The sequence below is a fragment of the Halichoerus grypus genome, chromosome 1 (assembly GCF_964656455.1).
Source record: "Halichoerus grypus chromosome 1, mHalGry1.hap1.1, whole genome shotgun sequence".
Lineage (NCBI taxonomy): Eukaryota > Metazoa > Chordata > Mammalia > Carnivora > Phocidae > Halichoerus > Halichoerus grypus.
In genome coordinates, this window is record NC_135712.1 from 51,988,598 (window position 1) to 52,011,530 (window position 22,933).

At 35.7% G+C, this 22,933-nt stretch overlaps 1 protein-coding gene across 4 annotated transcripts in view; it reads right to left on the reverse strand.

Moving 5' to 3' along the window:
* Nucleotides 1-22,933, reverse strand: part of CBLB (Cbl proto-oncogene B) — a 219,546-nt gene that overhangs the window by 44,889 nt on the left and 151,724 nt on the right. For all 4 annotated transcript variants that reach the window (XR_013445074.1, XR_013445071.1, XM_078065671.1 and 1 more), the window contains exons 11-13: nt 18,496-18,681; nt 16,552-16,917; nt 8,914-9,008 (exon numbers count right to left, since the gene is read on the reverse strand). Coding sequence is in view for 2 of the 4 variants with exons in the window: in XM_078065671.1 (XP_077921797.1) it covers nt 8,914-9,008; nt 16,552-16,917; nt 18,496-18,681 (647 nt within the window). In the remaining 2 variants the exon portion in view is untranslated. The remainder of the gene's footprint in view (nt 1-8,913; nt 9,009-16,551; nt 16,918-18,495; nt 18,682-22,933) is intronic.

Here is a 22,933-nt window from a genome sequence, read left to right on the forward strand (position 1 = left end):
ATTTTCAGTCATTGATTTGGCTTCTGAGAAATGTTTAGGGTATCAGAGGAACAAAACAGAGCAAATTGTATTTGGCTGGTTCCAAGTTAAAGCTGCCAAATAACCCATCTCACCATTTACACCCATTACTTCATTCCCTTTATATTATCATCCTACACTCGCGAAGCACTCTGCACTGTGGCTGTCATTCTGGAGTTCATACTCTGGTAATGCACAAGGACACATCCTCTCAAAGATGCACAGCCATTCTCTCCCCAACCTGCACCTCTTGTTAAATTCAGCGTGTGTTAGTTATCTGAGCCTTCAGTGAGAAATACATCCATTTTCTGCAAGTGCACACTTGAAACAAACCAATAATATATTTTCCAACGCTGTTCTTAGTGATTTTTACATTTCAAAACAAACTCACAGATACACTCTATAGCATTTTATATTCTTGGTGTGAGAGGCACATAATCAGAGGGGTGACCTGCATATCCCACTGGCTTTATTTATGTAACTTATAACTCACACACCACACTTTGCCATGTACTTTTCTTTCCTCCAATTGAGTAATTCTTGATAACTCAGTCCATCAACTTTTTCAGAAAAAAAGGCAGAGTAGAAATATCCACTTTCATTGTCTATATATGAACCTCTTGTGACATTGCCCGACAAAACAATTTTCTTTCAACTTTAATTTGTTCGATTATATGTATTCAGTATATGTTCCTTCACTGACACTGTGTTTTCTATATATTCATCTACGTCTGTCATCTATTTCTGTCCTAAATTGCAAAATGCTTAAGGGTAGACCCTGAGTCAACAAAGGCCTGGCATGGTGTGTGTCCAGAGGAGCACTCACAGCTTTTAGATAAAAATGAGTGGTTATCAGAGAAATAGATGACCAAGCTGTTAAGGGGAAAAGAACAATCATTTTTAGGATTCTTTCATAATCTTAAAGGCATTTTAAATTATTTCACTCGTTTTCTACATGTAACAACGTTTAATGATATCTGAAGGCAAGGTTTTAAAAAATATCTTTTCTTAAAACTGAATCTTCAGAACCTGCTGTATACATTAGTCCATATTTCTTGTATTAATTATCACAATCCTAACAGGGAAAATACTTAACTCACAGAAATCATAGCCCTGGGAAGTGGTGACACAAAATAAAGCTGTATTTGAAATGATCGCACCTATGCCACAAATAAGTAATTTCCCCAGTATATCAGAGTGAGTTTTATAATACATACTGATTTTGAGGGTTCTTTCATGATATAGAGAAAAGTTGATGTGGCATATCATTATGTTTAACATGCGCTTTCCTATAAACTTTAATTATAAGCATTTCACGAACTTGTATATAAACTGGAGAAACAAACTTTAAGTTACATTTTTAAGTTAACTTACTCAGAACCAATGTCCATCTCTAAAATTTTTAGGGGGTCTGCTTTAGAAATCAAGAAGATAGATACTGAGGAAACACATACTTTTCTTGAGAATCTAATTTTTCAATATATGTTGGACATTAAAGACTTCACAATGATATTTAAAGTGGTATTATTTGTAATCACCCAAAACTGGAAATAACCCAAATGTCCCTCAGTGGAGAGATGGATAACCAAGCCACAGTATGTTTTAAAATGGAATACTTACTCTGGAGCAATAAGAAGGAACAAATATTAATACACTTGATAACATGGATGAATCTCAAATGCATTACACTAAGTAGAAAGAAGCCAGACTCAAAGGACTATGTACCACATGATTCTATTTATTTGACATTCTGGAAAAGGCAACACTATATGGACATAAATCAGATTGGTAATTTCCAGGGGTTTGGGATGAGGGGAGACACTGACATTTTCTGGAGTGATGGAACTGTCCTGTAACTTGATTGTGGTGGTGAGTACATGGCTATGCATTAGAACTCACAAAGCTGGATTTTACTGTACATAAATTATGCTTTAACCAGGGAAAATTTCATTTTAAAATTAAAAACTCATTTTAATTCATTTTAGATATTGTAGATAAGCATCTTTCACAAATATGCTAAATATTCTTAGTGGCCTTCAATTAACTTTGAGAAGACAAAGAAATCTTAACAGAAACTAAGAAATGCTTGAATGTTGTGGAATATGCAAAGATGCCCTTGCTTAATATGAAAATAAAATCTCATTCTAACCCTACACATTTCTATCAATGGATCGATATGCTCATGGAGAAATGGAGAATATATGATAGATTATGCCTCTGTGGGACCAAAAAGAGACAGTATAAGGAATATATTTTACATTGTATATTTAAATAGCATCCAAAGGCTCACATTTTTCTTTTCTTTCTTTCTTTTTTTTTTTGAGAGACAGAGAGAGAGAGAATGTGTGAGTCAGGGGAGGGATAGAGGGAGAGGGAGAGAGCCTCAAGCAGGCTCCACGCTCAGCACAGGGCCGATGTGGGGGCTCCATCTCAGGACACCAAGATCATGACCTGAGCTGAAATCAAGTTGGACACTCAACCAACTGAGCCACCCAGGCAACCCTAATGGCTCACATTTCCAAGGCTACTTATTTTTTTGTGATCATAAATGATCTTTTTGTAAATTATAAGTAACAGGTTCGTCAGACCACTAGGACTAATGTTCTATCAGTTCTCATCATAGCTTTTAGTCAGAGAAAATCAAAGATTAGTGGAATTAGCGGCACTCCCCCCCATCCAGGTTATAGCCATCCACCCAATGTTGTTTTCCCACAAAAGATGAGAAGGGATTGCAATTCTATGTGAACTTAGAAATTATAATACTATGATAAAAGGGAGATAAATAATATTCATATTTATTTTATACACTCTCCACACATTATTGCTTTCTCTGTTGAGACTGGAATAAAATGATATACTTGCAACCCTCAACTGTTTTCATCAATGTCTCAACAAAAGGCTGTAGTGATTCACTAGAAAACCTATGTTAGGGTGGTCAAACTGCTTTGCAGGAGATTTGAACAAAACTTTATTTTCCTGAATAGTCTTACTGATTTATAAATTAAGTCTGAGTTTCAAATACTAAGTTCTATCAGTAGGTAACAATCAAATGCACAAGCATTCTACATGATACAACAACAGAAGAATGCCACAGCGATCATAGTGAACAAATTGAAAAGAAGGAGCATTGGGGCGCCTGGGTGGCTCAGTCAGTTGAGCGTCTGCCTTTGGCTTAGATCATGATCCCGGGGTCCTGGGATTGAGCCCCGCATCAGGCTCCCTGCTCCTCGGGGAGTCTGCTTCTTGCTCTCCCTCTGCCCTCCCCCTGCTTGTGCGCACGTGCTCTCTCTTACTCTCTTTCTCTCTCAAATAAGTAAATAAAATCTTTTGTTTTTTTTTAAATAAAATCTTAAAAAAAAAAAAAAAGGAAAAGAAGGACCCTCTCCACCATCCCCTATATATCATGTCAATTGTTATTTATAGGACACTGCTATCTTTGGTAATAATGCACTTTTCCATTTACCCAAAGTAAAACAAACAAACAAAAATAGTGCGATATTTTGGCAAGGCTTAAAAAGATTTTAAGGTACTACTAGAGGAAAGATGGTTCTGAAACTAATAAAAGAGCAACCATATTCATTTGCTAGGATTAAGAAAACAGAGTAGCTCTTAATTACAGCTTTATCTTCCATTAAAAAGTTTTCTACCATCTTTTCTTATATTTAAATCAATAACACTAATTTCTTATCACCGAGCACAGAAAGAATTCATGTAAAACTGAAGTACATATTGCCTACACTGATCCTCAGGTGAACAATAACAGAACACGTTTTCCTGCTCTTTTGACACTAGGCACACGTAATGAAGCCTGGTATGTACCATATACAAAATGAAAAATTCCCATCAAGCTCATTCCCTTTAAGTGTTTTTAAATTACAATGTGGTATTTGTGGTATTATTGTCTTCCGTGGTTTAGTCCTTTTTTCTCTTCTTTCTCTGTCATCCACTTTCTAGTTAAAAACAAAGCAAAACAAAACAAACTTTCCCCTCTACCAGGAATTCTCCAAATCGTTTCATTCACACACTGATCTAGCTTTATAGTTTTACACTCAGATTTATAGAGAGACCATTCTGGTGACTGTTTAAAGACAACCACCAAAGGCGCCTGGGTGGCTCAGTCGTTAAGTGTCTGCCTTCAGCTCAGGTCATGATCCCAGGGTCCTGAGATCGAGCCCCGCATCGGGCTCCCTGCTCAGCGGGAAGCCTGCTTCTCCCTCTCCCACTCCCCCTGCTTGTGTTCCTGCTCTCGCTATCTCTCCGTCAAATAAATTAAAAAAAAGAAAAAAAAGACATTAGCATTTCAGGGGTAAATGGCATAGTCTACTCCAAGGTTATACTTTAATATATAAGTTCCTATATTGTTAAAAATCTCACAGTTAACACTCATGTCTAAGAGTATAACCAATCTATTAAATTTGAGCATTAAGTTTATTAGCTTTTGATAGTACCTACTGAAATATTCACCTGAATATAATATAAATTTTAAGCTTAGATCGTATGTTCAACTGTTCCCTCAGAATGTCTATTTAGGTGTGTGTGTGTGTGTGTGTGTGTTAAGCATCCCAAACTCAGCAGATCCCTAAGTCTCTGTCCTGTTCCCGCATCTGCTCTTCTCCAGTCTCCCTCACTTTGGAAAATGGCACCAATGATTCACTCAGTTTCTTTAGCCAAAAACCTATGTAGGGGTCGTCACTGACTACCATACCTCACAGATACCCAGTTTATTAACAGGTACCATTGGATCAAAATATTCCCCAAAGCTGACCTAGTCAATCTATCACCGTGACTCCAGTCAAAGCCCTGACCATCTCTGACTGGTCTACCACATCAGACAACGCCACTCTCCATTGGTCTCCCTGCTTTCACTTCTGCTGTCCTAAAGACAATTTTCCACATAACAGCCAGGGAAATTCTTTAAAAATGCAAACCAGTATCATGTCAAAATGCTGACCAAAACTTTCCGAAACTAACCAAACCAAAATTCTTATCTTGGCTTTAAAGGTGGTATAATATTTAACCCCGGAATACCTTATTCAACTCTAGTCAATTTATTTCAAGACAAATATAATTTAGTAAAAATTTAAACTACAAAGTAAAAATAATACACATAGGATTTCTTTTCATTCTCCTCCTAGAAAATAGTAAGTACCCATGTTTTAAGCTTTTATTTAAAATTTTACATTTATAGCTAAATGTCAATTATGTTAAATAGAAACCATTTAGAAAAACTATTTAAGAAAAAAATAACAATCTATGCAAACTAGTACAGTTTTAGCTTGCTTAACAGAACATTTTTTAAAAATAAATTCTATATTCTTCTAGGTCTCAAGATAGTTATATAATGAAAGTCACATAATTGCAAACACATAATTTTATAAGAAAGTAAAACTATCAGCATAGTCTCTTACATCAAGTAAATGGGAATCACGGTAACATCAAATAATTCAACAATTACATTTTGGTAAATATTTATAACAACACAATGTACATTTAAAAAGGTAAATGCTACCACCGGGGGTGGGAGGATGGGTTAGCCTGGTGATGGGTATTAAAGAGGGCATGTTCTGCATGGAGCACTGGGTGTTATATGCAAATAATGAATCATGGAACACTACATCAAAAACTAATGATGTAATGTATGGTGATTAACATAAAACAAAAAAAAAGAAATAAAACATTACAAATGTAAAAAAAAATAAATAAAAAAATAAAAACAAAAATAAAAAGGTAAATGCTAGCTGCGACTTTCCTGAATTCAACTTTGGGATTTTCAACATTTGCGAGAAATATAAGTCTACGTTAGGTAGTAATATGTGATTTTGCTTTGGGCTGATTTTGAAACATGCAGAAAGAGTCTAACATGGAATTAGGTACTTGAACATCCAACATCTCTATTTCATCCCTATTTGCTGAGACCTCTGCTCTATGCCCCTCTAGGGCTACGGGTCTATACTCACTGGACTCTGGTTATACATTCTAATGAGGCTCAGGTAGACCAAACATAAAAAACAAAAACCAAACAAAACTAGAGCAGTAATCCAACTCATACTGGCTTCAGCAATGAGACACAAACAGCCAACTACAAATGAACACTTACATTGCCAAATATTTCATATATAATTAACAATATAGATGAGTACCCCTTAAAAAACATATTGCATAGAACCTAAAAAGTTGAAGCTCAAAAGGATTTTGGAGATCATTTAAGATAAACAGCCCCTTCATTTATCACTTGGAGAAAGTGAGGCCTGAGAAGTTACCTTCTTCAAAGACAGTCAAATACTTAATATTGCTGGAGTCAGGTCTGGGATCAGGTTTGACTATTTTTAATGTTCACTTCAAAATTCCATGCTGGTTTTATAATAATACAGTCCATAAATGATTAAGACAAGTGCTTATTAAAATATTAAGTAACAAAGAAGGGCATGAAATTATCTCTACAATATAATCTAAATCATGTAAAAAAATCTAAAAAATGTCAAAATGTTAAAACTCTGGACATTGATATTTTGAGTATGTATATGCTTGTATTTACATATTCGTTAATTTTCTTTCTTTTCTACAGTTTCCATATTTTATACAATGAACAACTGCTACCTATATAGTCAGAATAAAAAACTGAAGAGAGAAATGTCACATTAAAAGTCGACACTTGTATTGTTAATTATGGTTAATTTGCAGCATGCAGAATCAAAAACTAATTTGCTGTTAAACATATATTGTTAAAATATTTCTCTGTTTAAGTAAAGCAACTGCACTGTTTCTGAGGGAAAAATCAAGAGTAAATGGGGACAACATATATTCATATGCACTTACAAACTGAAGGACTAGAAAAATACTAATAAAACACACTACACTATGAATTTATTCTTAATTTATAGGAGAAACGGTATCTAATATTAAATATATATGAAGCAAACTGCAACTTCTGCTTCTTACCCACTTGCCAATAGGAATTTAATAAACAGAATATATGAATTTCTTCTCTAATTGGCAAGATTTTATTTACTTCATTTTCTGAATTATCAGAGTTAATTGAACTTAGATGTTTTATTATATATACATATATCCAGAGTTCATTTGAGGCTAGGATATCCTATGTTCTTACTGATTTAGAGCCTACTATACAGAATATGTGTGTTTGCTTCCAACTTTTATGTCAGCTACATTATCTGGCAGTTCCCAGAAAAGTTACCACTGGAGAATGCTCCAAATAGCTTAGTTTCCCACTGTCCCCTGAATGATGTCACATTTCACACTCTTGCTTCTTCTTGTCCGCTCACTTTTTGAACTGTGTCTATTCTCCATGACTCAGGAAATTTCCATCCTATGAAACAGCCTCGGACTTACAAAGTCTGTAACAGTCTTTCCTCCAAGCATAAGTAAAAACTAAGAAGTTAGAATTATACAATTTAGTGCATAATGTTCTCTAGGGATTTCATGTATGTTCACTTTATTTTCTAAAGTAGAGTGCAAATTTCTTGGGGGCTGGGATTTAGCTTATCCTTCTTTTGTATTCTTATGTATAGGGGAGCTCAGTGACCAGCAGAGGAAGGAGTGAAGATGCTCTAAGACTTTCAATTAGAAGTGAGATCTTACCCGATAGTCAACCAAGCAACCAGGTACTCTCAGTGTATTCATTACACAGCAAACACAGTAACGGGTTATGGAAGATCAGAAAATTTAAGAAAAAGTTTTTGCCCTCAAAACTTTATAATCTTTTTTAATGTGGAGAAGCACTTTAGAATTAGAAGACAGTGGAGCAGAGTTCATAGTTAAATGTGTAGGACATAAACTGTAGAAAGAAAAATGAGAATTAGTCTTACCACTTACTGTCATTATGAATGAAGATGTCACACAAGTTTTCATAAAGAAATAGAGCCTGAGACATGGACCTTTAGAATAAAGATTCTGAAAGGGTGGTGCATAGGAGGAAACAGCTTGAAAAACTCAGAAAACCAGGAAAAAAAAAATCAAGACAAGATTGGAGGGCAAGCATTAGGAATTACTGAACAATGTTTTAGTTGGGTAAAATCCTATGGATCTTACTGCTAGCAGAAGAGCACAGAATTAATTTAAAAGGAAAGAAAAAACAATGCTGGGTTTTAAAGAGGAAAGTGATCTGGAGAAAGCAGAATTTAAATTCAATCAGCTGTGTAAACAAAATATATTGGAGAAAAGGCAGGGAGCCTGATTTAACATAAAGAGCAGGAAAATGGGTATCAGGAGACTTGGTTTTATCCTGCTTTGACTTGGGTAGATCTATCACTTAACTAACTGTCCAATGTGTCTCTTGTGTCCCCATTTTTCAAATACAATAACCCAGGTTAACTTATTTTTCAGCTAATTCATTTTAAAATCCACTGATACAAATTCTAAGATCAGGACATACCATCATGTGTAAGATTCTTTCAGTTGTCCAGCTATGAGGCACCGGAAAGATTAGCTGATTATAAAAAAAACTTCCAAAGAACAATCAATGCGACTTAGTGACTGAATGGGTTTGGGAATTGGGAAAATTGAAGGAATCAAAGATTATTTTCTGTTATCACACTGGATAGTTGGCATAAATGTGACGCCCCTCAGGGAGAGAGGTAAATTGGAGGAGAAAGCTCATTGTGCTACTCTGTCCTCTTCTCCGATACAAGGAAGACTTAAGTTTTCTCTCCCCGAGCTCCATGCTCAAAGTTTAGGTAAGTGTCATAGATGCTGTGGTTCCCAGCAAAGAATCAGGAAGGATCTTGATTTCTGGTACATTAGTTTATAAATCTGGCTGGATCATTTTTATTGATGTGTTTCTATTCACCTTGTACTTTCTGTATGGAGTACTTCACACCCACTATTTACCATAGCTTTACACACAGACAAATGACCTCCAAATTCAACAGAACTCACTTGATGCTAGGGAGGAGGGTGGCAGCGGGAGGAGGAGGAGAAAGCCGGGGAGGAACATCATATTCTTCACTTCCCAGGTGGCCATTGGAAAAGACCTGAAAGGAAATGAAAGGGCTAGTTTAAGAATTTAACTTCTGGAGGACCTTAAAACAGTAACAGCTCTTAGAAAAACTATAATTTTGAAAAGCATATGTAATGTCAGTTTATTTAAACAAGTGAAATATCAGAGGCACCATAGCGATTATTCACCACCAACCAAAGGAGTATACCAAGTTATATGTAAAAAATATAATACAACGTGATTCTTGAACATATTGAGAAGGAATACATACTATAATTTCTATAAATCTGATACAGGTAGCTAGATGCACAGACAGTAAAATTTCCCAAATACCTATCAGTTTTTATGGAAAAGTTACCATTCTCTATAGGATTCTGTGAAGAGAAAGCAGTACTGGTGCAATTCTTATTTCAATTCTCCCAAATAAAAGTGTTCTAAATTATATCTCTCTGGGGTTAACAGAACATTTTTAAACTTCTTGATAAAACAATACATGAGTACAATCAGAAATGCCTTTCATCTTTCAAGGCTGAAGCTTCAACATTATTGGCAACGAGAGACCTGTTCTGGCTTTCAAAGTGCATGCAATTTTAAATGAAATTTTTCGTGTGAACAGCACAAACTAAAATTGTTACCTTGCTAATAAGGTGGAGAGCCGGTGTTTAATTACTCAGAATAAGAAATTCCGATTTCCAGGTTTCTCAGTTATACTACAGGCACCGAACAACTGCTTGTTACTAATGCAACAACTTGGAATTAAAGCAATTTAAAAAAAGAGAGAATAACTTTGCACAGTCACACACATACAAAAAAGGTTAGACGTATTTTAAAATCTTTAAGTAATCATTAGGGTTTTATCATGGGGCTCTTAACGAAACTGTTATTAACTCATATTTAAAAGGTAGGCTGATATGGGGGCAAAAGGCTGTAATATAACCTGAAAAGCCCGATAGTCCCATTACCAATTTCTTTTCCTCCCCTCGTATTTCTTTTTTTTTTTTTTAAAGATTTTATTTATTTATTTATTTGAGAGAAAGGGAGAGAGACAGAGAAACAGCATGAGAGGGGAGAGGGTCAGAGGGAGAAGCAGGCTCCCCGCTGAGCCGGGAGCCCGATGTGGGACTCGATCCCAGGACTCCGGGATCATGACCTGAGCCGAAGGCAGTTGCTTAACCAACTGAGCCACCCAGGTGCCCCTCCCCTCGTATTTCTAAAATGGTGTTGAAGCTTTTGGAACGCAAGATAAAAGTCCATGCCCTTCTCTATCAACTTAAAGTAAGAAACATGGTTTAAAGAACACATTTGAAATATATCAATGATTGCTTTTCAGAGTTACACAATCTAAATCGTATAGCATTGAAGTCTCACTCTAAAATCTAGGACCTGTGCTAGAGTTCCAATTTCTCCTTTGCATGTCTCCCTCATTAGAGGCGATATTATAGTTACATGCGGACAAAACAGATCCCAAACACCATTTCATTCTGAATTCCATGTTCCCACCTGCACCCATTCTAATAGACTTAGAATCATTTTAGCTGCCACTGCCTGAGTGAGTGCAATAAATATAGGTTGAGCTAAAAATAAATATTTTATATTCTTTGGAAATGTGAAAAGCCTGTTTATAAATAGAAAAAAAAATGTTCCTCAAATGTGTAGACTGATAGCATCAACTGAAACAATTTACATGGAAACCCCATGGATTCAGGCCTTTTTTTTTTTTAAAGAGAGGCATGGGAGTGGGGGAGGGTAGGGCAGGGGCAGAGGAAGAGGGAGAATCTCAAGATCTCAAGCAGGCTCCACACTTGGTGTGGAGCCCGACACGGGGTTTGATGTGACGACCCTGGGATCATGACCTGAGCCAAAATCAAGAGTCAGACACTTAACCAACGGAGCCATCCAGGCCCCCAGATTCAGGTCTTCTTTAATTCTTTAACTAAGGAGACATCTTTTTCTTCTGCCTTCCCAGCTGACTATCCCAAATGTACCACAACTCCATTGAAAATGCTACCAATTTAAATATTCTGATCCTATTACTATTCTGCCAAAAAACACATAACAACAACAACAAAAACCTTTAAAACCTCTTTCCTGTCTAACAAATTAAAGATAATTTAGTGTAGAATTCAGGACACTCTATTATTGGTTTCAATCTACACTGCTGTATTTCACCTACCCTGCCTATTCTCTCTATTCTATCCATCCAAAATGGACTTCCTTCACTATGCCCATTCTCCCTTCCTTCATGCTATTCCTCCCTGTCATGTCTACAAAAACACCCTCCAATCTTTTCATGTCTATAAGCCAGTGACCTTCTTGCATGCAGCTTTCTTTATTTCTTCTTTTACACTGCATCTCAGTGAGATTTGTTTTTCTTCTTGAGGAGCCTATATTGTTCTTTCTGAATGCTTCTCCTATGCCTTATCTTTTAGTGAACTAATCCTACACCTGTCTCCTTCTCACTAGACTTTGCTTTATTCATTTTGTATTTCCCCTGGTGTCTTAAACATCTTAAGAACTCATACAGCTGAAAGAGGTTGAAGAAATAAAAAGACAGTAGGGGAAGTTTAGACTTATGGAAGAAGTTTAATCTGAGTTATCATGTAACTTATTATAAATTCTAGGTTATCCTAGATTAATATGTTTCTACATGCCTTAAGATAGCATCAATGCTAATCTTGAAGTTTGAAATGTCTTCTTAAGATTCAAATATTGTCTAAAAATTAAGCTTCAAGTATTTGGGACCCTTGAGATACCGGGTCTTTTGTGATCATCTTAGCACAATTAAGACAAAATCTTTTATTTGTACAAAACCCCAAAGGCAATCCCTTTTCCTTATCCCACGTATGTGAAGCCACACAAACACTACCCCAAAAATATGGCTAAAATTTGTCCTTCCATGACATCAGATTGGAAATGAAACCAGTGTATGCCAAGGACTTATTTCTTGATAGCTCTTCAGATTTATAGATAAGTTCGAGGTATTCATATAAATATATGCCTCTCCACCAAAAGGCAAAAGCCACAATCTCAAAAAGGGGAATCTTTCAATGTATTTATCTAGCAGCATCTTCAAAAGATTATTGTACACAGGATCATTTTAGAATAATGTCACTTGAAGTAACATCGCAAGTCAGAGATAGTTTTCTATCACATTAGAAACAGCAGTATTCTTAAACTTTCAAGAGGAACAAATAAAGATAGTTTAACACAACGTTAGTATCTGGATATAAGTAGATAAATTTCAAGTATCCAATGATATTTTAAAACATTTTAATGCAAATATTTTCACCTCAGCTAATTAAAACAAACCAACACCAACAATAAATATCTAGCCAACAAAATATTTATTAAAGAGCAGGTTTCTAATGTGGCTAGAATCTGAGAATTTCAGAGAAAGGAAACAGTACTACAGGAAAGAAATTTCTTACCAATAAAACAAGATAAACCTAAAAACTCTTAGCTTGCAGATTCACATTAAAAGTAAAGTATTACCTTAGCTAATTTGATGATGTTAGGTGGGAGGGAGGAGAGAAAAGGGAGTCAATGAAAGTCACAGAAAATTCTTACACTTCATTTTAATGATGAGCTGAATGGCTCTTTCCCTCACAGCTCTCTACAAGTGGTAAATGGTGTAATTAGAATTTAATTTATTCTTGCTCCCCTTACCATTTATCTAGTGAAGATGCAAATGGAAAGGGCAAATGCCTCTAATGGATGGTGGGAAGTGGCACAGTGACAGAGGACACATGATGAAGGAAAGCGAGTTGTCTCTCCATTTACGGGTGTTCATTTTATGAATTCCCCCTGCAGGTACATCCAATTCTAATTTAAGCATTTTGTGCTTACTCAAGTTTTCTTATCTTTATAATGGGAAGCTAATAGTTCATTTGAAGTATTCCCTCTAATGAACACAAGTTTACATGAAAGTTGTTCCTATTTCACACAACCACGTGTTTGTTTACAATTGGAGAGATTGACGGGTTATGTGAAGATACATCAACTTCCAAATATCTAGATCCTCGTCCCCTTTATTCCCATGATAAAATGCTTTAAAAACTGCACACCAGGTATGGGGGGTGAGGATACATTGTAACATTTACTATTCTCATGAAAAATAGGAGGAAAAGACTCATATTTCAAACGAGAAAATTACATGCTACCTTCGGCTGAAGGCCAGTGTTGGAAAAATACATTAAAAAGCTGTTTTTCCTCCTTGTATATCATGGATGTCCTCTTCCTCCAAGCCCTTTCCCTGCCCTGCCCTTGCCCACTCCAACCCCAGCACATATACACTCTCTTGCTTCTATCATCAGCTTAAATATTGTACTAACTCAGCAACCAATGTACTCATTAGGAATTATGCTAAATAAAAAGAGAGGAGGGAGAGAAAGAGATGATGATTTTGGTCTTAAATTTGTAAAAAAGAAAAAAAAAGGACAACTATAATGAATGAAAATGTCAACTGTTACAACTTCTACTGCTCCTTTATGTCTAGCTGTTACTTTTGGTTTTATTCCAGACCTGAGGAGTAGGATTTAGGTATTTGGAAGGTAACTATTCTCCTAGATAAGGTACTATTATTCTTCCATTTTATAAAGTAAGAAAAATAAGAGAGACAAACCAAGAAACACTCTTAACTATGGTTCCCAGAAGGGAGGTGGGTTGGGGGGACGGGGGAAATAGAATCGATTAAGGAGTGCACTTGTGGTGAGGAGCGCCGGGTGATGTACACAAGTGCTGAGTCACTATATTGTATACCTGAAATTAACATAACACTGTATGTTAACTATACCGGAATTTTAAAAAATAAGCAAATATTTTTTATGTTATAAATAAATCTACTCATTTAAAAAAAGGTAAGAAAAATAAGTGGAGTTGGGGCAAAGATGTAGTACGTTGCTCGCCTCCACAAAGTAACTTCTAGAGCAGGAGGTAAGACTCTGTTCTGATTCCAGAGCCTGGCTGATCTGTGCTGATAAGATGGTTAGCCCTGTTAAAATGCAGCTACCAGGTTTGCCTTATCCTTGTCAGTTTTCCTTCTGTCTGAAGGAGTTCTCTGCTATAAAAACCTTTTGTTAAATTTGGAAGGGGAGAAAACACTGGGATTCTGGTTATCCTGAACACCAGGAGGGTCTTGCATATAGAAAGCACTTACAAATGTGAAATTTAATCAGTTTGGATGGAGGAACTATAAAGATGTAAGGTGAGAAACAAACTCCAAGGCAGGATCACAGAAACTGAGAACCACAAGATCCCAGATGGACTCAGTCCTCTGTCAGATGTTAGCTGAAGCCAGTCTCTTAGGTTTTGCAACAGTGAAATGAGAAGAGGAGTTAGGCTTTTTCTACTGTATGTAAATTATGATGTACCTTGTGGTCTACTGAAGTTCCTTCATAAAGATAATAAAAGAGAAGAAGAAGAGACATCTCTTTTACATTATTTATTACATTAACTATATGTAAATCCTTCTTTATAATCCATTGTAGAAGTTGAACAACTAGACTGAAATCATAAATCTTAGAAGTCTAATTTTGGTTAAAACTTTATGTCTGGTTATAACATGAAATCAACTTTGAGAATATAAACATTGTATTATTAATACATACAACATATGAGATTAGACCTTAAAGAATCTTAATGAGGATTATTTAGCCAGAACTAAACAAGATTAAAATCCAGCTTTCACTATGAGATATTGTGCAATTTACTCAATGTTCTTTAGGATATTAATATGTACCAATGGTCAGGACACAAAAGTTCACATAGAAAACATTTAAAGGAATCTTCAAAACTGAAGTCACTATTAATATTTCATACCTATAGTTAACATAATAAAATTTCATACCTATAACCTAAGAAATTATAACCCCATTTAAAAAATGGTAAGCTTCCATACAAAAATTAATAGCCAGTATGTTCTAGGGCTTAGAAGGGCAGGTTTATATTAGTGCTAAAACTGTATAACATATTATGTAAAAGAATCCAGAAATAAGAGGTCTTCAATGAATTGGCTAAGATAATTACTGTAAGTATTTCCAAAGTCCATTCAAGAAATAAATTGTACTGTGTTGCAAAATATAACCAGTCAATTCATGTCAGAGCTCATTCTAACACTCTTCTCAAGACAAGTATGATCAGGTATGAATGAAAAGTAATAGAGGCTAAAGGAAAAAAAGAAAAAAAAACAACCCAGCAGATCCTTTCAATCCAGATTCTAGGTTATGGAAATATACATTTGATGATGATAAGCACTCCATTTTCAGAAAACATTATAAAAATGCTTTTATAAATACTTTTTCTTCCATTTACATGTTTAGATGACCTTGGAGGAAACCTTTAGAGACCTTCATATTTAAAATAGATGATATATTTAAAATACTGAAGGTACCGAGGTGAGTCTTGGACAAAGAGTCATGGCAAACTCCCAGCACTCCTCCCCTTTGTTTTGAATGCCACACTAGACATTTTGACTCTTCATATCCTGGCTGCCCTAGAACCTCTGAAGTTAAATATTATTATACAAAGGTTTCATTAGCACTTAACCTTGACACAAGAGCACATGTGTACATGCACATATGTGCGGGCACACACACACACACAAGTTGAATACATGTGTCATACTTCACATTTCTTTTTTTCTTGAATATATGGTGAATTCATCAATGCAAACCATTATTTTGAAGGAATTGATTACTCTCCTAAAATAACAATTAAAGATCAATAGGGAGGCATCACTTTAATATTACAGTCTTTCAAAGAGGCAAAGCCTCCTTCAGCTGAGGGAAGATGGCAACCATCTGATCTCAGAGCCAAAAATATCATGAAAGCAAATACCAGAAAATATTATAGTACAACTCTGCCAAGGGCCTACCAAGAATTCTAAACTCAATGATTTCTGCTGCTGCCTCTTTGGTTCCTTGTAAGCTTAAATTCTTTCCTGGATCTATAAATGATAGTGGTGATATCTTTCAAGTTAGAGCTCAACACGTGTGACAGTCTCTTTGAGTTTTATGGAGAAACAGCTTGCCCTGTAAGAGTGACCTGGAAGTGCTGTCTTTATGTATGGGAGAAGTTCATTTTACCTGGATGCACAAGGTGACTGTCCTTGGCAGCAATGTCAGTGGCCGATTTATGATACGCTATAATCAACTTTTTTTCAGACTAGGTAGAACCAGGTGAGTTAACAAAAAAACAAAACAAAACAAAACCAAAAAACAAAAAACAACAGTGCTCATTCTCCCACCAACAAGTTATTAATAGGAAAAAGTTTTGGCAGATGAAATAAGGGAAGGTGTAATAAATCTCCTGCAAATTATCTAGTGTCTTCACATTAAAATTAAATCATTACTTAGAACCTTCTTCCTAACTTCTTTTAAGTTTAAATGAGCTTCTGATTATTTATAACTTGGAGATAATTAAAGACCTTCAGGGAAGTGCCACACCAGGCAAAAAAAAACCAAAAAACAAAAAACAAAAAAACCCTCAAAAAACAAAAAACCACTGCCCAACCTTTTATTCTACCTCCTATCAGAAGAGTTTGAGAAGACTGTTTAACTTCTGCTTTGCTTCTTTCTTACCTTGGCTCCTTCTAAAGGCAAATCATGGCGTCTGTGTTTCCGCATAAGCACAGGGTCAGAGCCCATTCTACCGTGCCTTCCATTTACATTTGAACTTGCTGTGAGTCCAGGCTTTGGAGAGCCATCCCCTAAGAGCCGACATCCCACTGACTGATTAGTTCCAAACACATCCCGAGGGCACCAGGCTTCAAGAGGCATTGGCTGGTCTCGGGAAGGCACACTTTCCACGTGATGGAAGTGACGACTCAGTCTATTTTCAGGTGGGATTGGGGGAGGTCTCTCAGGTGGAGGTGGAGGAGGATCTCTTAAGGGAGGAGGTGGTGCTGGGAGTGGTTTATCTTGTTTTCTCACCATGCAAGGAGAAGACTGAAGAGATACAATGGGAAAAAAAATTAGAAGTTGTACCATACACTGAAAAATGATTTCCAGACTAGTCTATTATCACTTTTCTTTTCTAAGCCATAATGGAATTTTATTAGATTCCTGTGTCATCTTTTAATGCTTCTTTTTATCATCAATTAAAGACATTTTTGAAAATTAAGGAAAAGCTTACGCAAATATATCTCATTAGAATTTTTTGTAGAAAATGAATACATAAACTTGAACGTTAAGGACTATAAAGACTCTACAGGAAAAAGTAGCAGATATCAAAATTATGTGATGATTTTGACTGACTGAAAATAATATTTAGTCCTTAATTTATTTGCACCTTTACACAATTTAGGAGAGAGAAAGAAAACTATCAAAGTTGCTGTTGTTTTGCTTTTTGAAAGAGCAACTTGATTTGTAGTATCTCTGAAAGAAAGTGTTGGTTCTGCCATTTTCGAATTTGCTACTGCAACATAAAGCAACTGATAAGGGGCAAATTTGCTCTGGTCCTGTGTTTTACCAGTTATTACCAGAATAGTGGAAAATCATAAATAATAGAGCAGCATTATTTGTAGAACCCATCTGAATTTGTATGGATCCTTAAAATGAAAAAATATCGGTCTAATTCCCATCTGGAAATATGAAGGTACATGCACCTAAATTGAATCTATGTGATTCTCATGGTTTTATTTTTATTTACATGGTTCATCCGATGAATGATTTTGTGCTTTTATGGTTAGAGAATATTACAGAAAAAATGGAATGTGCTATATGTTTACATAATTCTAACTAAATACAATCCTAAAAAGTCTTAATCTGATCTTAAAACCAAGTTAACTGTAATCGAGAACAATCAACTACTCCTAAAATATTGTGCTTCTGACTCATTTTAGACTCTAGAGCATATTACCAAACGGAATTAACTTTTTAAGTCTTATATTTAATAAAGCAAAATATGCCCTTATCGAATTTGGGAAAAAAAAGTCCTCATAAAACTAAAACAAACCATGGACTTAGATTTACATAGTTAAAATTATGTCTTTAATATTAAAGAGTAATGTGATTACTTCACAAATACTGTAATTCTTTGTAATTAATTCCTTCAGGTATAAAAAGTACTATACAAATAATTCCCTCTTCTGAGTCACCTTGAAACATGGGTGATAATTTATCACATTGTAAGCCCTTATGCAAATATACTCCCATCACATTTTTTCTTGTCATGACACGATGAAAATGAGTGTAAAATATCATTCGATAAGGGCATGCAATTTATTTTAATGCATATAATGACTTTTGAAATCCATTTTACAGAATAACCATATTTACTCTTTATGCATTTTTGTAAATCAGGGAGATATTATAGACATATGCTCTCTCTGAATAATTATGTAACTTTTATAGTAATAAAGCAAAAATACGATAGTGGGCTCACCATAAGCAAAATGAGAAACACATCAAAGTTCTTCATAAACAATTAAGAGCACAAGAAATGCAAGGAATGGAATTCAAAGGAACCTGAGCAACCAATAAGTGTTACTTAAATTATCTGTGTTTCTAATAAAATCCGTTTACCTTTGGTGAACCAGTTGGGCTGCCACAGGGAGACCGGACAATGCCTTTCTGAATTAGATCCAGGCGAGGAGGTACTGGTGGCAGGCTTAGATGTGGGATCTGGAGAGGATCTGGATGTGGCTTTCTTCTCTGTGCAAGGGGAGAGGATCCTGGTGATGTAACTGGTGAATTCTGCCTGTCAGTGCACTGGAATAGAGAAGACAAAAGATGATGGTGATTTGATATGGAAAGTGTATGCCTTTCAGTTCTCAAGGAAGACATTTGGTTTGAGAAGGTGTCTGCCATTGAACATCTGTTAAACTCAGTTTACTCTGATTAATAGATGGAAAGCGTTCACATTGTCCCTCAAGGGCAGTATTATGTAAAGAATAAATGGGCAAGTTTCTCCTACATATTGCAGACAAGGTCTAGGAAAAAAGAAGTGCAAACGCATAGTTTAAAAACAATCAAATGCAAACATTTCCCGCAGAAGCTTGTCCACATTTTATGAGGAAGCCAGAAATATACAATGCAGAAATGCACATTGTTCTTGGTTTCTAGACTATGGAATTTTCTTAAATCTTTGACTTATAGTATATTCTAGAACTTAGAAGTCATTTTGTTCCATACAAAATATGTATCCAGTGCATAGCCTACTTTTGTAAAACCAATTAAATCAGGCAGGGTTTAACAAATAAAAATGTGTATTTAAAATAAAAACAGACCAACTGTTTTTTCCCCGGGACTTCACATGGAAAAGAAATCCTCAAGTTAAGTGTTTTTCTTTGCTACTAAAAGTTTTCTACTTTCTCTTCTAGATAAAATGGCATCGAAAAGCCAGTAACAAGTACTTTGATTTATAGATGTGTAACCTTTTTTTATCTTGGAATTTTTCTTTTAATGTGACATACACTGATTGTGATTTCATATAAAAACCATACCAATTAATCAAATAGCCTTACCAAGGTAAATAATATTCTGCTATGAAATATCAGGCAGTTTCTTTTTCAAGGCAAGTTACTAGCTCTTTGGAGATCTAGGTTTGATTTTTATACCTACTATGCTTTGATAGTCATCTGTTTCCTAATGCTCGTATTTTTAGAGTGTTACGCTTACTGTTAACCTATTTTCCTCCTAACATTACTCACCTATATAAGAGCAGTCAATGTCAACAATTGACAATTTAATTCAAGCTGTAGCAACAGTGACAAAGATTTAGCCATTCTGTCTTTATCTGAGAGGGGATGATAGATTTGTGTTCACATCCACACTTAGTTACACTGTGTAAGGCTTTTTCTAATTAACTAAAACTGGGGTTTGTCTGGTGTTTTTCTCATGATTAGACTATGGCTATGGGGCTTTGGAAGGAAGATGAAGGCCAAGTAATATTTTAACCACATCATATCAAGGGTCCAAACCAACTATATGATTCATCATTGTTGATGCTGACCTTGATTACATGGCTATGGTACTATCTGTCAAGGTCTCTTCCCTGTCAAGTTACTCCCTTTTTCTCCCCCGTCCATACTATACTATACTCTCTGCAAGGAAGTCACTATGCACAGACCACAGACCACACTTAAGGAGTGGGGAATTATGGGCCCCACTGTAAAGGCTTCTTTTATTTTTTTTAAAGATTTATCTATTAGAGAGAGAGAGAGAGAGTGGGGGGCGGGGCACAGGAAGAGAATCTTCAAACCGACTCCCAACTGAGCAGGGAGGCCAACGCAGGGCTTGATCTCAGGACCTATGAGATCCTGACCTTAGCCAAAACCAAGAGAAGGATGCTTAACTGACTGAGCTGCCCAGGCACCCTGAGGCTTCTTAAAAATAATTTTGAGTGGCTACACAAAATCTTCTAGACCATACCTCAGATATACCTGAATATTGTCATGACATTGCTAAACTGCCAAGTCTCTGCTTCTCTGAAGGGTGCCAAATAACTAAAATAGGTCAACAAATTTACCCATAATTTTACATGACAATTTTAAGAACCTTTTCTTCTTTTTAGTACTTCCATGATTCTTTTTTATATTTATCACCCTGCGATAAGGCAAAAACAAAAACAAAACAAAACAAAAAAAAACCTCAAATGTTACTAAATTAGAAAGAGAAAAAGTAGAAACTCTGTAGTAACAATAAACTGATTTTAATGCAGCCAGTGATTCTTAATAAAATGACAATACTACCCAAAAAGCCATGGAGCCTCACATGGTCAGGAATTTGAATCTTCTGGGATAAAAATGATCCAAAAATGATCATGCACCTAACAGAAAGAACTCCTGACGTAAACTGTGTGTATCACAGTATCACAGTATCACAGATCGGGAGGTGTCACAGATCTCTGATTCTCCGCCGTTCCCATTAGGATAGATTACACTCTCTGAGAATGAGCAAAACATCACCTGATCAAAATGCTTTGTTGATCTGGTTATTGTCCTTTACAAAACAGACTCAAGAAGCAAAACTATCCACACTTCCTATTCCAAACCACACACACACACACACACACACACACACACACACAGAGAAAGTGAATACATAGCACTTTATCCATTCAGTTGTTAGCAGAGAACGTTTTCAGTGCTAGGTGCACACAAAGCGGACTGCTGAATAAAACCTCTGCCCCTCTGAGCAAATTCTTCCACAATCTCGTCCTGCTTCCTTCATTACCTGGAAACAATTCTGACACAGCCAACAGCCCACCATCACTATTAGACCTTGACTTCTGCTTTAATTATTAATATTTAAAGTTATCAAATTCCCAATATGTTTAAATAAAGGGATGGATTTGATGTGAAATGAGTGAACTGTTAGATACTGAAAGGGTATACTGAAAATCATCAGGAGAGACATCCAAACCCATGTGTGTGGTGCAGCAATAACCTTGAACTTCTAGATACTTCCAGATAAGCATACTCTCAACAGCTTCGTGAATATAACTGGAAGCAGACCTTGCTTAAGGATAATTCATGTTGTACTCTCAAGGTGATTACATACCATCCTCCTGAAAAACTAATTCATTTTGAAGCATTACAATATCTGTAAGTTGACTTAGATTTTATGGAGGATATATTTGTATGTGAAGAAAAAAAGAACGTTTCATCTTTATTGATTATGTGGACTAAATTTACCATAATTTATTTATTTTCCTGAGTTCCCCTGAATTATAGTAAAATCCCCATGTAAGAGTAGATAAATTAACAATGCCCTTTAGATTAATAATGCATTATTCTTTGCTGAACCTTTCGCTCTATGAACAATTCTGTAATCAAGAGTACTGAAACTTTGCATTAACTTTTATTGCTGGCAAAATTCAATGCTAACTATGAACATCCGTAAACATTCTTAGTAGGCAGTTTTAGTAGATGGTTAATAAATAGCCACTTTTAATTTATTTGAATAATCACCATTTTTCCTTCCTATTTGATAGTCTAAGGAGAAAAGACACCTAACACAATGCTTCACACCCCAGCTCATAATTAAATTCTTAAATGAGGCATTAAAAATTCATGACATGAAAACCTATCAACTCAATGAGAAGAATGAAAAGTTGGCCCCTTTTTTCCCTTCTGAAAATAAAGAGAAGCAAAGAGAGTGATTTAATGGAGATCTAAAATTACTTCTCCTTTAAACTATACCTCTATCTCTATACAATGTTTGAATATTTAATGGTCTTTTAAAGGACTGTGATTCTACAGTACCAGAATCTCCCCCTACATAGGGAGGAATGACGAATGCCTTTAAAACTGAGCAGTGACAAAAGCATGTGGCCAGTCATCTTTAGCCTGCCAATTTATACTATTTCCCAAATAGCTTCTACCATCAGACATTTCCCTCAGCTCTTCCTCCTGTGTCTTCTTCCACATGTCTAATCCCCATCCTAAGATCATTCAGGCCATTTACTCTTCTCTACTTCTGATGTGTGATAAAGAGGGTTGTGGGGGAAAACAGCAACAACAAACAACAAACCTCAACTTATTCTCTGGTTCGGGCTTCAATTCTAAGACTGAACTATGCTAACTTAACCACATGATGTATCCAATATTCCTCAAAATCACTACCATCTTCATTCTGTATAGAAATGCAGATTTAGTACACGTATATAAAACTTCTTGAGGAGAAGACTAGGAAAACATTTATTTAATCCTGAATAATAACAATTAGGAATTTTCGTTGCTAGGGATACACTTGATTGGAATATGTGAATTTCAAGTGTGGCTAACTGTCACACTGAAGTCCTAAAGCCAACTGATTATAAAAAACAATGACCATATAGTTAGACGTGTAATCTGACTTCATCCACGTATATTTTCTAGATGTAATGTTTGAATTTCAGCTAGAACTTTATTATTATTTTTTTTTTTAAAGATTTTATTTATTTGACAGAGAGAGACACAGCGAGAGAGGGAACACAAGCAGGGGGAGTGGGAGAGGGAGAAGCAGGCTTCCCGCTGAA